Source organism: Amblyomma americanum, chromosome 7 (genome assembly GCF_052857255.1).
Source record: "Amblyomma americanum isolate KBUSLIRL-KWMA chromosome 7, ASM5285725v1, whole genome shotgun sequence".
NCBI lineage: Eukaryota > Metazoa > Arthropoda > Arachnida > Ixodida > Ixodidae > Amblyomma > Amblyomma americanum.
The window spans coordinates 70,176,556-70,193,327 of record NC_135503.1 but is presented as its reverse complement, the minus strand read 5'-3'; the positions used below and the strand labels follow the sequence as shown (position 1 = coordinate 70,193,327).

Sequence of the window (16,772 nt, the reverse complement as noted above, 5' to 3'; positions counted from 1 at the left end):
CGGACTTCTCGGGTTTTTTCGCACCCTCCGGTGCATTCAAGACAAGTATTACTGGTCCCGACTGTCTGCCGATGCCGCACATTATGTGAAAACCTGCCTAGATTGTAAGGGACGAAACGAAAGACACCGCCCACCCGACCAGCAGGCTTTCTGAACCCCACTTAACCCCCATCAAGGCGCCCTTTTCAGCAGATCGACCTTGATTTGCTTGGCATTTTCCCAAAGTCATCGTCTTGAAATAAGTAGATCATCGTAGCGACCGACTACCTGACCGGCTCCGCCGAGGGAAAAGCCCTACCGATAGGAACTGGAGCGCAAGTCGCCAAATTTTTTATGCAGTGCATTCTTCTGCGACACGGCACCCCCGATGTTCTCAGCACGGTCAGAGGAACAGCATTCACGCAGAACTAACGCAAGCCACCCTGAGTTACAGCCAAACCAGCCACCGGAGAACAACTGCATGCCATCCGCAGGCCAACGGACTAAACGAGCGTCCGAACAAAACCACCGCCGATATGCTCGCCATGTATGTCGATGCCGGACACAAGACCTGGGACGCCATCCTGTCTTACGTCGTCTTTGCCTACAACACCGCAGTGCACCACCCAGATGACGCCTTTTAGGCTCGACCATGGCAGGGAGGCCACGACCACGATAGACGCCCTGCTGGCCAACGTTACCGAAGAAGAAAATTTCAACATCGCCGCCTAACTTCAGCGCGCAGAACAAGCCCGAAGACATGCCCGATTACGGATCAAGGACTAGCAGCAGACCGACGCCAGGTGCTACAAGCTACGAAGACGCAATGCGGAATACAAGCCAGGCGACCAAGTCTGGGTTTGGATGCTCATTCGCCGCCGTGGATTCAGTGAGAAGCTCTTGCTCTGCTATTTCGGCCCGTACAAGATTCTTCATCGGCTAGGTGAACTAGATTATGAAGTCATCCCTGACGGAATGACTGCATTCTAGCGACACCACTTACGACCAGAAGTTGTCCATGTTGTACGTTAAAAACCATATTATGCGTGCTAAAGGGCGCTGTGTTTCCACACTCTGTGTTTATTATCGCACGATCCGGTTTATTTGTTGCTAGTCGGCTTGTTTGTTTTAATGCATCGGGCCGATGATTTTTTTCAGAAAGGAGTAATGTCGCGAATATTTGCAGTGTTTGTTTGTTCATTCTCCAATGCTGCAGTCAAGCCGCTTTATCGCTTTGTTTGCGATGCAAGACGCGCTCCGATTTATGTTGATTGAACGCATCCAGGCGAAGTTGATTATCTAGATTCCTATGGAAAGCTTGCGCTGTAAAAAAGACGAGGAATCTTCGGCAATATTGTCTTTATTGTTTACCTTCAGAAAATTTGCGCTATAGAATGGGAAAACTTCCGTCTTTTCCGATGCCGCACATGAAGCCCTTGCCACGAGCAATAAGTCCATAGTCTTTCATCCCCCAGAGTTCTGGATTCCAGCTGCAGTACACAAAAGAACTTCAGGGAAGGTATGTATGTAAAAATGCTCTTCTAACAAACCATATATACATGCAATGAAAGATCTCTGCGTTCTAGTTCGCGTTCTGCTGCGATAGGTGTTCCACAGGTGTCAGTTCAGGCGTTCCGACACCTCGCGCTGTACACAGACAAGCAACTTGATTACCTAAATAATAGCCGTGTCACTATGGGCGCTGCTAATGCGTTTATTGTGAGACCTATAATTAAACACTGCAGAGGCACATGCTTCCTCTGTGTTGGCACTAATTTTTCTAATATTTGTTCACACTGAAACCCTACCGCATTCAACTTGATTATTTGCTACCCAAGCCAGGTGCGGCCAACTAATCTGGAATGATCGGAGCCTTGCGATACTAATTCTATTTGTTCCACTTTCTTGCATCCCATCTGGACAACTTATCTCGGTTCTTCCTTGCCAGCTTTAATTAGGCAAGGCCGAGAGCGGCAGGCGTTGTTTGCTGACCACCGAGCACTCTGGTTGACATCGCCGCCGCTTAGCCATTCAGTTTATTGTGTGCGGAAGTCAGCAATATAGTTTCTTTCTGATGCCTTTTCGCTATTAGCCAGACTGCCGTTCCCTCCACGCGACATGTGTGGGAGATGCTGGGTTGGAATGCCCTTACTGCCCTTACCCCCTGGAGGCCACCGCAGCGGCCCGAGTCATTCGCAAGCAGTGAACACTGGGAGAACCACCAAAGTCACCCCGGTTGCAGACAACCTGCGAAGCAGCCGCCGTCTGCAAGCGCTCCAACCTGAATACGCACTTCTACCGCACCTCATAAACGCGGAAGGAAGGCTCGACATTGACGATGGCCCCGTCAGCTCCGATTACCCTGCAGCATCACCGAACGTCGGCCGTATTTATAGCAAAGCTGGTCAACGATGCCAATGGATTGGTTGGAACAGAATGGCGAAAAGTAGATTTCAGCTGTATTGTGTTACGAAGCTTTACAGCATTTTCTTTGCACTTTGTGGGGCTGTTAGAACGTGGTAAGGGAACTACGAAATTTCTCTGACAGGTTGGCACAGATCTGAAAATGAGTTCATAATGATTTCTTGAAGTCTTGTGGTCAATGAAAGAGTTCAGCTATAGCTGATGCTCAGATTCCGCGCCCAAGCGAGCATTTGATAGCGTAGGGCCGCCCAAAGACTTAACAGGAATGATGGAACGCACGGACTGGACTGCCGTCAGCGCCCCGAAGCGATAATCATTGATGCGAGATAATACTCTCGATATGTTTACCGAGGCGGACGATTGCTGATGCGCATCTCGCTTTGGCTGAAATTTGTGATTCCTGCGATAATAAAGCAACAAAGAGCGTTACCGGGGCCGTGGAGCCCCCGTCGGCGAGCAAAAAGGAAAGAAACACTCCCGTGACGAGCGCACTGTCCACGCGGCAATCAGGCACAAGCGAAAACGCAGTCAAAGCTGGCTGCGCACCAGCTATCGGAAGCCACCGTAAACTTGCTGAATCCACACCACACGTTCCGTCATTCGTGTTAAGTCTGAGGGCTGCAGTACAGTCAGCGTCGCCGTTGTTAGAGCACTCGAGCACTGTGAATTGCGCTTTAAAAACTCAAATTAAAAAACTGCCAATCACCTGCTGGTGAAGTTCTTGCACCCACATTGCTTACAGTTCTATATGGCTGAATGTCCGCGCAAGCGACGAGGTGTTAATTTTTATGCAAGTAGGCGACCTCTAAAGACGGGTGATGCAGATTTCGCGTCGAAAAAATGACGTGTCCTTCCGTCTTGGAGGTTTAGAAATGACAGAAAAAGTTAACCTTTTGTTGCGAGATGTCAAAAAAAAAACTGTTTCCCGAAATCGAGCACGATCCTCCAAAGATCCCCCATGCAGCAATTGTAACCTGGCGGAAATTATTGTCTGAGAAGAGCAACGGCATCTGCAGCAGATACCAGCCCAACTTTACGTCACTAAATTCACGGATGCTGTTCTTGAGGAACTGCAGAATTCTTTGAACTTTCTGTCCCAGAACGGCTTTTACCCAAGAACCCATGACTACAGCCACCCAGCAGCCGTGCTATGCTTCGCCACTTCCCAAAAAGCAAAGCTCTCTTATGGAGGACCCCGAGCAGCACCACCCATTCGGCTTTTATTACGATAAAGACGGCTACATCCTTCACCGCTGCCAGTAAAGGCGAAAGTAATTGCGTGGCTTCTCCTTTGGCACTCTGCGACCCCGTCCAGGCCAGCGGCCAGAGAATATCGACAACTACCTACGTGGTGTATGTTCCGGGCCGCCTGATCCTCTCGTAATCTTCGTAAGCCGCGTGTTTTGCGTCGCTACGCAGTGGCTACGCCGACGCGGAGCCAGGAAGGTCGCTGAGCACACGCACTATAGTAGGCAAGAAACTATAGTAGGCAACCTTAGGAGATGAGGTTGCACATTAGCGAAAACTGCAAAATTCTCCACCGACCGCGCTGCATTAAGGCGACGCACAGGCTACGCCCAAGCCACATACAAATACAACCTAAACCGCGACGCGACCGGACTTCATTAATGGGACCGCCACGCGAAATCACAGTGGCCTACCCCAGCCACAATCACAGCCCGCGAAGAAGCTGAGACGTAACTCGAAGCCCAACTTGCAATCCGAGGAGAAAAGTCCCACACTATGAAGTGACTGTCGATGGCCAGACGGTAACTGCATTGTTCTTTGTTATCAGTAGACTGTCTTCAGCTCAGCTCAAAATTGTGACGACCACAGGGAACACCATAAATCCGCGCCGATGGCTCACCCTGTTTCACCGCCAGGAGAATGCGATTGACGGGCAGCGGACATTCCTTCCCTGCAGCTTTCATAGCCCTTTAGGTCTTTTCCCGAGACGTGTAATCTATGTCTACCCCATTTTATACGGCGGAAGCCCTATTGTTTATAAAAAAACACCGGTGCATGCTGCCGCCTTGAGCGTGCGTGAAAAAGTGAGCGTTCTACCTCGGACAAGCTTCGGTTTCCCGGTGGGTGGCAAAATTACCAAGATCATCAAGGCTATTCTTGAAGTAAACACGCAGTTCTTCTTAGACCGAGGACTCGCTATCGCTCGAGGCATCACCTGTTTTTGAAATGGACGAGCTGAGACATTAGTGAAAACTTCAGTGAAGAATACGGCCATCTCCAGAATGGCTAGACGATTTCCTTTTTACACTAACTATCTGATGATCTAGACGCCTTAACTTCTCCGACCGATTCATTAATAAATCGATTTACCAAGGGAACTCGCCCACCTTTGACATCAACCCAGCACGACCCCGCAAATGACAAGAGCAAATTCGCACATATTCGAGCAGATTGAGTGTTACAGCAATGTATTTCGAAGTGGTTTAAGGTCTTCCAAACGCCTATTGTCAAACGTGGCAAACGTGGCAGTGTAACCGACAAACATAGCCGACCTGTCCAACATAACTCTCTACCGTGTGCCATCCGGCAGCAAGTGAAAGAAATGCTTCACGACAAAATCATGCTGCCTTCTAAGCGGCCAAGGGCGGCACGAGTTCTTGTGAAGAGGAAGGCGGTTCGGTTTTGCGATACGACGCACTGGACCAGCTCGGCAACACCAAGTACTTGTTTGCGATGCACCTCAAGACCGGTTACTGGTAAACTGAAGTCGATGAAAGTAATCGAAAGAACGTCGCCATCAATACGCCGGATGAACTCTTCGAGTTTAGGGTGATGCCATTTGGACTCTGTTCGGGACAACTGTGTTCCACCCATTACTGGATGGAGTAGGAGTAAGACTGAAGTGGCAGAATGGTCTAGTACACCTAGAGGATGTCGTAGCCATTGCTACGAACTTTGATGATCTCGTAAAAGGGCTGGCTGAAATCAAGTCTTCCTGGTTAACCCTGAGAGAAGATTCCTCCCACTTCGCCTATGAATAGACGCTTTTCTAGGGCACATCTTAAGCAAAGATAAAGTATCTCCAAACCCACAGTTAACAGAGCCTAGCGCTGTTTCCACGCGGGTTCACAACAAAGCTGCTCGAAGATTATTCGGAATTCATGCAGGTGATCGACCATTTGTCAAGACCTCCTCGCGCATCACGTAATCCCCTTACTCGACTGACAAATGCAGACCTCGGCATTAAGTGGAAAGCTCTGGAACCGGTGGCCATGAAGGAAATTCAGCGACGTTTGAAGTCGCCTCCGGTCCTCACGCAGTTTGGTGAAAACACCGAAAGAGAAATTCATACCGAAGCAAGCAGCGTTCCTAGACGGCTAAAAGAACTTATTCATGAACCGACACGGCTTCCTAACAGTATAATGAACACTGCAGTTGCTATATCAAATTCGCTTATTGCAATTTGTCCTTCTATACTTTAGTTCTTTGTATATATCTGCTACTACTTCTGGCCCTTGATATTATGCCTCTTTTGTATCCATGAAATATTTCGGCAATCTTCTGTAGCTAAACATTTGAGCCCTGTAGTGCTTTTACATTTATGAAACTTTGCAAACATTGCCTGACAAAAAAAATATTTTTATGGCTACATTCCTTGCCCATGGAGATTGCATAGGGTTGTTTCCTGTATTTTATAAGAAAGTATTAATACGGCACCTCACATTTCTGCGCGCAATTGGCAATTATTCTCGAAATTTCTGCCTTTGCAGCTAAAATCACGCAGTGACGTAATCAGTATTTTGGACTGATGATAGTGAAGTGCGCCAGATTACCGCATGTTATTTCGATTGGATTGTGACTGCTGCTTTGGCAACATGAGCAAAGATCGCAGTATTTGTCTTTTAAGTGAAGACTGAATGTATAAACATGACTTCGGTTCGCATATGGTTCCTCTTTCGGGGAATGCATGCAAGGATAATCATTCCAAAATATAAAAGGAGCATAATACATCACGAAATAACATGTATCTGTTGCGGTTGGAAAACCAAAAAACTGGAACCGTTCTGGCTTACTTTGAAGAAGTTGATTTGTGAATATCGATAACTCCTTTCCCCCTTTTAACTATACTCTGAAGAGAGATGCTTTAATTAATAATTTAGTAGGAATGTAACTTTAATAGCCATTTTGCTAAAAGAAACATCACAGGAATACAATATTCATACTTGACCTGTTTTTGATTATCCAGTATTTTTTTCCGTCCTGAACGCCGTATCCCACAAGAAGAACGGCATGTGTAAGCTCCTTTGGGCAACGCGGACTGTCGATGATGCCTGCATGGGAATGCAATGATAACAGCAAATATCTCTGCAGCAAACAAGCACGCCCTTAACTTTCCAACCAACATCTCATGGTGAAGAAAATAATCTCAAGAGAGCATCTCTGACTTTCAGGTCTTCCCAGATATTTAAACCTGCGGTAAACATTTCCGCACGTCTTTCTGCTTAACTCCATTAAGCAACCTATTCATGAACAAAATTAAACTGATAAGGAAGGCAAAATCAGCAACAATATTTAATAGCAGGGTAGATATTTACACGATATATCTGTTCTAATTCTGACCCATTCCTTCCTACGCATTTTTTTCCACTACGAAATTACCACCAAGGAAAAGAACAACAGTAAGAAGTACGGGAAAGGACCCACTATTTTTCCGAAACAAACCTTTATTGTTAGAACACAGGCATATAAAAAAGCAAACCCGAGAAACCATCACGAATGCATTTCAGCCTGCCCCATTTCCCTCGTTATTTGTCGTGAATGATTACGTTAACCACGCTCTGCAACCAAAAGGGTTTCATTTCGAGTACCTCTCAACCACATGTCTTGAAGAACCTGAATGTCAGCCACTTCAATCTAGCGATGTACGCAAGAGAGTTTATGCACACCAGACAGCCACAATGCAGACATGGCCTGGTTCTCTGCGATAGCACAAAGGACACGCGAATATGCTGCAGTTAACTGAGAAAACACGGAGCAATTGGATACGCACAGCGCGATCGAAGCATGTTGGAGAATCTCCGGTGAGGCCTTCGTCCGTATCACAAATATACTGAATAACTAAAACGACCTCTATGGGCAATACGTTGCCCCGCGCTTCGCTGTAGATTTAGTGAAAGCTGTCTCTTTAAGAGCGATTGTCTTGGTTAGCTTTTGTTCCTGCTTTGTCATTGATTATTTAATATCTGCATACTCGGTGCCTATCTTGTCTGTATTGCGCTGTCTATTAAGAGCGTTAGCTGTTACTCATCACGTTTCGAGATTTCGTGGGTTCTGATACCACCTTTGATCACAGCGCCCTCTATCGGAGCAACTACTCGTCACGTTTCGGGATTTCGTGAGGTCTCCTACCACCCTGAGATAGATCAAAGCGCCATCTGTGGCTGCAACTAGAAAACAGCGCATCTTGCATTAAGACTTGTAGCGCCATCTAACCAGTATTGTAGAAACAACCACCTGCCGCGTTCCAAAGATGACGACTTTGTCTAATATGATGGATAGAGGTGGGACTATGTCAGTATGACGTCAGGGGACGAAACGGTGGCATAGTTTCGGTTTTCTCGAATGCCAGGTGGAGGCCATTCAAATTGGTTGTGCCCTCTATTCTCTTCCCCCCCCCCCCCTTCACCAAAAAGCATCCTAAAGTCGGCAGGAAAACTACCGTTACGGGACCGCTATGCATTTATACGTTCCTTAAGCTATATTTTACCGCGAATATTTGCAGTGTTTGTTCGTTCTTCAAATCTGCCGCCACACCACTTTACCGCTTTGTTTGCAAAGCAAGACGCGACTAGATTTATCTCGATTGATCGCAGACAGGCAGAGCTGATTCTACGTTGTTCCGGAATGTTATATTAACTGTGCACTCGTTATCTAGAAAGTTCGCTATCAGCTTTAAATTGAGCACGGCCGACAGAGGCGGGCATTCTGGTTTGGTTTGGTTTATGGGGGTTTAACGTCCCAAAGCGACTCAGGCTATGAGAGACGCCGTAGTGAAGGGCTCCGGAAATTTCGACCACCTGGGGTTCTTTAACGTGCACTGACATCGCACAGTACACGGGCCTCGATAATTTCGCCTCCATCGAAATTCGACCGCCGCGGCCGCGATCGAACCCGCGTCTTTCGGGCCGGCAGCCGAGCGCCGTAACAACTCGGCCACCGCGGCGGCTCTGAGAGGCGGGCATTCTGTTCGACGACCGCCGAGTACGCTTGTCGCTTCGCCACCGCCGAGTAATTTAGTTCATTGTGGGCGCAAGTCAGCCCAATCAAGTTTCCTTTTAAAAGACGTTTTGTTCGTTTTCATCTATCCTTCGACTGCCGTCACCACTACGTGACATCTGGTGGTGGTGCGGGAAGCCTTCCATGTTCCGGAAGCCCCCTTCATGTCGTGACGCCAGCCCTCAGCGCTTCGCACCTGAGGGCAAGCCACCAGCTCAGCGAATCAGCCGAAGTCTTCAAGGGGGGGGGGGGGGGGAGCCAGAGTTCGGTACCTGCCGGACCGCACCAGACCGCGAAAATACGTTGCTACGAGCACCACAACCTCGCAGCTGCGGGTGCCGCTAACTTTCAATGGATGCCTAGGCAAAGACCCCGAAGAATGGTTGGACCAATTTGAGCGCGTGACGTTATTCAACAAGTGGGATGATGCGGCAAAAATTAGACTCGTATTTTTCTCATTGGATGGCTCCGCACGCACGTGGTACGAAAACCACGAGTCGTCCCCTACGACATGGGATCTATTCAAGAGAGAACTATTCAATGTATTCACCAGTGTCGTGAGGAAAGAGCCGTACGACTCCTCCAATACAGGATCCAGCTTCCGAATGAGCCCGTCCGTGGTTACGTCGAGGAGATGACGCGCCTATTTCGCCGCGCCGACCCCGAGATGACCGACGAAAGGAAAGTTCAGTTTGGAATTCGCGGTGTAAAATAACTCTTTGACAGCCTCGTCCGCTAGCCGCCAAAAACAGACGAGGAAGTCATGCAAGAAGCCTGCAAGATTGAGAAGACTCCCGACGCCCGAGCTCTGCAGTACAATCGCCCGTCCTCTGCCTGTACAAACTGTTCGGACACAACGGCCACCACCAGCGACAGCTTGCGGGAAGTTGTCCGCGAAATCGTCCGAGAGGAGCAACGCCCATTACTGCCATCCTCCCCACAGCCACAAGCAGCGACTCTGGCGGATGTGGTGGGGAATAAGTGAGACAGGCCACTTGGCAGCCCGACGGCAACAGAACCCCAGGCCATGTCCTACGCCGCTGCAGTAAGGACTCCTCTGCCCGAACGGCAGCCCCTGCATCCTGTCCGATATGAACAACTTGTTCCCGAACGCCACCTCTCTGCCCCCGCCCGCCCAGCCTACGATCGACTCTCAAGGCCCAGGAAATGCGACCCCTGGAGGACTTCCGACCACCGGCCATTATGCTTCCATTGCGGTGAGGCCGGCCATATTCTTCGTCACTGCCCATACCAACGTAGCAGTCTTCGTGGATTTGCTGTTAACGCCCCACGACCACGCTTCGGACAACGTCCGCAGGAAATCGACGAGTACCTGCGTCCAGAGGAGTACACGCCGAACCGCTTTTCGCGCTCTCCATCGCCGTCAACCTCGCGCTTTGCGTCGCCACTCCGCAGCTACGCAGCCGCGGTACGACGAAGGTCTCCCAGCCCCCGTAGGGGAAACTAAAGGCAGCAACCTCTGCAGGTGAGGTTGCTCACGAGCGAAACGCCGAAGATCCTCCACCGATCACGCCCCATGAAGACGCTGCACCCGCGACGCCGCATGAAGAACCTATTCTCGCTGAACCGACGCCGTACAAAATGACAACCCCGGCCACGACGCAAACTGCCTTCAAAACGACGGCGCCACCGAGAAAAGCTTCGACCACACGCCCCACCCACGACTCACATACGCGACAAAGCCGTCCATGGGCGGCACCGCTTGTTCTAGTGAGAAAGACGGCGCACTTCGATTCTGCGTTGATTACCGCCGCTTGAACAACATAACAAAGAAGGACGTCTACCCCCTCCCCCGCATCGACGACACACTGGACCGCCTCTGCAACGCCAAATATTTCTCATCGATGGACCTCAAGAGCGGGTACTGGCAAATTGAGGTCGACGAAAGGGATCGCGAGAAGACAGCATTCATCACTCCGTGTGGGCTGTTTTAGTTCAAGGTGATGCCATTTGCTCTCTGTCCCACATCAGCGACGTTTCAGTGAGTAATGGCTACAGTGCTGGCAGGCATGAAGTGGCGAATTTGTCTGGTATATTTAGATGACGTCGTTATCGTCGACACGAACTATGAAGAGCACCTCATAAGATTTCGAACAATACTACACGACTTCAAGTCGTCTGGCCTAATCTTGAAAGCAGGGAAGTGCCTCTTTGCCTATGAAGAGCTGCTGTTTCTAGGCCACATCGTTAGCAAGGATGGAATACCCCCTCACCCGGAGATAACAGCTGCTATTTAACAGTTTCCACCGCCGGACGATTAGAACGCAGTGCGCAGATTTCTCGGACTGTGCGCATATTACCGACCATTTGTGAAAAACTTTTCGCGCATCGCCGAGCCCCTAACCCAACTGACGAAAGCAGACGTGCCGTTTAAATGGGGAGCGCCGCAAGAAGAAGCCTTCAAGGAACTTCAGCGTGGTTTACAGTCCTCACCGATCATCGCGCATTTTGATAAAACGCCGGTACTGAAGTTCATACCGACGCAATCAGCGTGGGCCTAGGCGCCGTCCTTGTTCAAATAAGCGACGGGCTGGAGAAAGTCATCGCATACCCCAGCCGTTCTCTTTCCGAGGCCGAGGCTAACTATTCGACAACTGAGAAGGAGTGCAGTCGAGGGTGTGACGGCATACCGTCTGGACAAGAATCATGGTGATGCAGATTGCTGGTCACTGGCCAAAGTCGAAAGATGAAAAGACGTTTTGGGAACACGACGGCTCCCTTGCTCACTATCTTAAATGCAGCGAGGCTGCCGGAGATGCTTACAAAACGACGAATTCCGGTGATGGCCTGTTGTCCAAACTGATAGCGCAAAGTGATGTAGTCGAGGGATTGACGGGCATACCGTCTGGTCAGGAATCATGGTGATGCCGATTGCTCGTCACTGGCCAAAGTCAAAAGATGAAAAGATGTTTCGGGAGCACTACGGCTCCCTTGTTCACTATCGTGAACAGAAGGAGTGTCTTGCACAGAAGGAGTGCTTTGCATCATCTCGTCTACGTCAAAATCGCGCCCCTACCGTACGGACGACAGTTCAAAGTTGTCAGCGATCACCACGCGCTGTGCTGGGTTGCCAATTTGAAGGACCCCTCTGGCCGACTCGCTCGATGGTGTATGCGTCTCCAGGAGTTTGACGTCACCGTCATTTACAAGTGCCGACGCAAGCACTATGACGCCGATTGCCTCTCACGAGCCCCTGTAGATACCCCGCCGCCGGACGACGATGAGGACGTCTTCCTGGGACCCATCAGCTCCAGCTCTTTTGCTCAGCAGCAACGCTCGGACCCCGGCCTAAAACGCCTCATCGTGTACCTGGAAGGCAAGGTTTCTTCACCCCCCGCTTCATTCAGTCGAGGACTGTCTTCCTTCTGTGTGCAGAATGAGGTCCTTGTGAAGAAGAACTTTGCAGCCAGAAAAACAGCCTACCTCCTTGTTGTACCTGCTTGTCTCCGCGAAGAAGTTCTACACACTTCACACAACGAGCCGACAGCTGGACATTTCGGATTTACTCGCACCCTCCGCCGCATTCAAGACAAGTATTACTAGCCCCGACTCTCTGCCGATGTCGCACATTATGCGAAAACCTGCCGAGATTGTCAGCGACGAAACACCCCCCGCCCCCCTACCCGACCAGCAGGACTTCTGAACCCGACTGAGCCCCCGTCAAGACGTTTTCAGCAGATCGCATCGACTTGCTTGGCCCTTTTACAACGTCAACGTCTGGGAATAAGCGGATCATCATAGCGACCGACTACCTGACCCGCTACGCCGAGGCGAAAGCCCTACTGAACGGTACAGCAGGAGAAGTCGCAAAATTTTTCGTGGAGTGCATTCTTTTTCGACACGGTGCCCCCGATGTGCTCATAACAAACAGAGGAACAGCATTCCCGGCGGAACTAATGCAATCCGTCCTGCGTTACAGCCAAAGCAGCCACCGGAGCACAACTGCATACCATCCGCTGACCAACGGACTTACCGAGCGCCTGAACAAAACCATCGCCGATATGTTCGCCATGAATGTCGATGCCGAACACAAGACCTGGGATGTCATCCTGCCTTGCGTTGTCTTCACCTACAACACAGCAGTGCAGGAGACCACCCAGATGGCGCCTTTTAGGCTCGTCCATGGCAGGGAGGCCACGACCACGCTAGGCGCCATGCTGCCCAGCTTTACAGAAGAAGAGAACGTAGACTTTGCCTCCTACCTTCAACGCGCAGAAAACGCTAGAAGGCTTGCCCGATTACGGATCATAGATCAGCAGCGGTCCGACGCCAGACGCTACAACCTACGAAGACGCAATGCGGAATACAAGCCTGGAGATCAAGTCTGGGTTTGGACGCCCATTCGCCGCAGTGGATTGAGTGAAAAGTTTTTGCGCCGCGATTTCGGCACGTAAAAGGTTCTTCGTCGGCTAAGTGAACTGGATTATGAAGTCATCCCTGGCATAATGACTGCATCCCAGCAACGCCGCGTACGACCAGAAGTTGTCCATATAGTCCGTAAGAAGCCGTATTATGCGCGCTAAAGGACGCTGCATTTCCATAATCTATTTTGGCAAGATCCGTTTTATTTCTTACTAGTCCCATTATTTGTTTTAATGCATCGGGTCCATGCTTCTTTAAGAGGGGAGTAATTCCTCGAAAATTTGCACTGTTTGTTTCTTCTTCAAATCTGCCGCCACACCGCTGTATCGGCTTGTTTGCAACGAAAGACGCGACTAGGTTTATCTCGATTAATTGCAGCCAGGCAGAGCGGATTCTACGTTGTTCCGGAATGTTCCAGAAACCTTGCACGCTTTATCGCGACAGTTCGCTATCAGCATTAAATTGAGCACGGCCGACAGCGTCGGTCATTCGGTTCACTGCCGCGGATTGGTTCAGTCCATTGTGGGTGGTCAGCCCAATAAACAGTTTTCTTTATGAAGACCTTCCGTCAGTTTCTATCGCTCCTTCGACTGCCGTCTGTGTCTGTCTGTTGTTGCCAGGAAGAAAGAAAATGAAAGTGCACAGGCCTGCCCACTGGCTCAAGCCGAGCCACAATTGCTACTACGTGCAGATAGTAGGAGAGTTCAAAGATGGGATAGAAAGACCGGATAGTAAAGACGCGCGGTATAAAGACGAAGGCTGATCCCAGATCTCCGCTACCATCCCCGCTACGTGACAATTTACTTCGACAACAACGCGTACCCATCCTGGGACAGTTGTATACCGAATTTCGTAGACAAATAAAACACTATGGGTTGTGGACTAGAAATAAAACTATAAATAAATAATAGGTAAACATTATATACATGCAATAACTAATTGAAGCGTTAGCATTTCGCACCGCAAGCCGAATTCTAAGACAACATTGACCTCTCAAACGAAGCAAATTCCGTTTTAGACGTATGTTGAGGGGGTGCAACTCGACAATGTGGAGGCGTGCATCGTAATTTCTCTGATAGATGGCGCTAGACAGCGATCGTTAATCTAGCTGGCGTGCGTGCACGCGTAGTCGAGTATGTTCGCAATCCACACTGTTTCAAAGGGTACTACATTCCGTTTCTCGAGACGAGCGGCGCGTTCTTAATCGCTTTCTTCATCTAGTAAACCCAACAGCTAACGCTCGTTACTTCAACGTCTTCCAGACGGTGGTGGTTTTTTTTTTATTTACTCGCTGGCTATCCAGGGTCTCGCTATGAACGAAGCAAGTCAGCCGGAGGCGACGTCCTCGAGAGTAAGCACTGGCAGACCTCGGGCCAAGTCTGTCATGCGGTCGACATTGCCAACCGTGCGAAGGATTTAGCAATCGACTGGGAGCGTAAACGTGCTAAACCGGCAACCGAAACCGCTGAAGAGAGGGAGCTTCGCCTGGCGGGTCGCTAACCACCGATATACCGAGGCTTGACCAGGTGACGCTAAAGCTTCAGCTTCCAAGCCGGGCTTAGCTCAGCTATGGCGCAGCCATTTGTTCACAATCTCTCTGTGTGTGTGTGTGTGTGTGTGTGTGTGTGTGTGTGTGTGTGTGTGTGTGTGTGTGTGTGTGTGTGTGTGTGTGTGTGTGTGTGTGTGTGTGTGTGTGTGTGTGTGTGTGTGTGTGTGTGTGTGTGTGTGTGTGTGTGTGTGTGTGTGTGTGTGTGTGCGTGCGTGCGTGTGTGCGTGCGTGTGCGTGCGCGCGCGTGAGTGCGTGTGTGCGTGTGAGTGTGTGCGTGTGTGTGTGCGTGTGTGCGTGTGTGCGTGTGCGCGCGTGTGCGTGTGTGCGTGTGCGCGTGCGCGTGTGCGCGTGTGCGTGTGCGTGTGTGCGTGTGCGTGTGTGCGTGTGCGTGTGCGTGTGCACGCACAGTGTGCACGCGTGTGTGTGTGTGTGTGTGTGTGTGTGTGTGTGTGTGTGTGTGTGTGTGTGTGTGTGTGTGTGTGTGTGTGTGTGTGTGTGTGTGTGTTTCACGTAACTTGAACTTAAAAAGAAGTGGTTCACCTTAGCTGGGTGAGTGCAAATACATTTTGTTTCGCGTCGTGTGGAGCTCCTCAGACGATTTTTAATTCCGCTTATTCAGTTAACTGACTAGGATAAATTATGCAAAATTTTTAATATTCTCTTTAGGGTGACCTGCGTTTGTTTAAGTTGTAGATAGGGTTAAAGCAAGGCAATTCATTTTTTTGTACGAACGTATCTGCTACGCCTTTTTTTTTTCTAGCATTTAAATGAAACCTCCGAAATATGAGAAAAACTACTTGATTGAGCTCATTCGCTCCCGTATTGTAGCGGTGTCAAGCGCGTTCTGAGTGAATGATTTTTGCGCGCTCACCACCTCGAAATGAGCGGCTGGCGCCTCTGTCAGCATCGTTTTGAAAGCCCGTCAGCACATTCTTTCTGAACATGGAAAGCGGGTGGTGTGAAGTTACGAAACTAAAAAGTTTATATTTGACCAGCGTTGGAAACCTGTGGTATCGCAAACCACTGACAGCCAATTGCGATGGGGCTGTTATTATCACATCGTGAGGACACAACGAAAGCAGGAAGGGAAATCAGTGCAGTCGCGCATTTCAAGCTAGGCTCCTTGTTTTATTATTTTAACATTTTGCAGCCCGTCGAACCGAGTCGTGACCGCTCGTTTGGGCACCTTAAGCAAGTACGTTTCGTGCCTTTAAATTAGGGTTCGGAGCTCGGGAATATGGTAACGCATTAACACAGTCCCGTGGGTCCTTTTTCATAATTCGCGAGCAAACAAAATGTCCAAGGCCTCAATTCTGTCCTGACAACCTGATCGAAATTTTTCAGATGGTTTTCTGTTCTGGCGCTCGTCGATACCGGGGTTTCAGTTCCTGCCTTGAACGCAACCTTTTGCAGCGTCTTGCAAAAAGTGACAACCGCAGTGTCAGTATCCCTGCAGCGCATGGCAAGTGCGCTGCCTATTGCGCTGATAGCGACGTGCACGTCCCGAGTTGTTATTCAGGCCGTCCTGTACGCCTTTGAATTCGTCATGTTGCCAACCTGCTCCCATGGCATCGTCCTGGGTTGTGATTATCTGTCCCGCCATAACGCATTCATCGGTTGTGCTCGTGCTGAAGTGGAGTTCATTGCGCTCGGTGAATTTTTATCGGCCGCTGTCCCTTCTGCTGCTGCTGCTGCTGCTCCCAAAGCCGTCATTACCGACGACACTGACCAGTCTGCGTGTTCTGCTGTACTGAGGCTCATAACACATGATTTTGTTCGCGACAACAGCGTGCTTTTTACACTACCGAACACACATTCGCCTATAACACCGCCTTGCAGGAAATAGGCGTTTCAAGCAGCTTCACCTTTTATACAGACGTGGAGTCCGGAGAACGTCTAATGCCATGCTCCCGAACCCAAATGATAACCACCTCGCCCCAGACACCCAAAATGTCGTTCAATGTGATAAAAAAGGCTACCAGCTGGCCCACGTGCACATCGGAAAACTGCAGAGACCGGATGCGAGCCGTCAAAACCATCTCCATCGAGCGATTGACTACGAACCCTGTGGCCAAATCTAGGTGTGGACTCTTGTCCGTCGCCTACGCTTGTGAGAGAGACAACTCTGGCGCTAAGAGAGTAATTACAAATTGCCATCCACCCAAGCGCAGCCATACGGCTACAAAGGAAAGCT

At 49.8% G+C, this 16,772-nt stretch overlaps 1 protein-coding gene across 1 annotated transcript in view; it reads right to left on the bottom strand.

The window, feature by feature from the left end:
• Positions 1-6,570: 6,570 nt before the first annotated feature.
• Positions 6,571-16,772, bottom strand: part of LOC144097786 (cathepsin L-like peptidase) — a 39,615-nt gene continuing 29,413 nt past the window's right edge. Inside the window, exon 4 of the mRNA XM_077630418.1 lies at positions 6,571-6,701. Coding sequence (XP_077486544.1) covers positions 6,571-6,701 — 131 coding nt within the window. The remainder of the gene's footprint in view (positions 6,702-16,772) is intronic.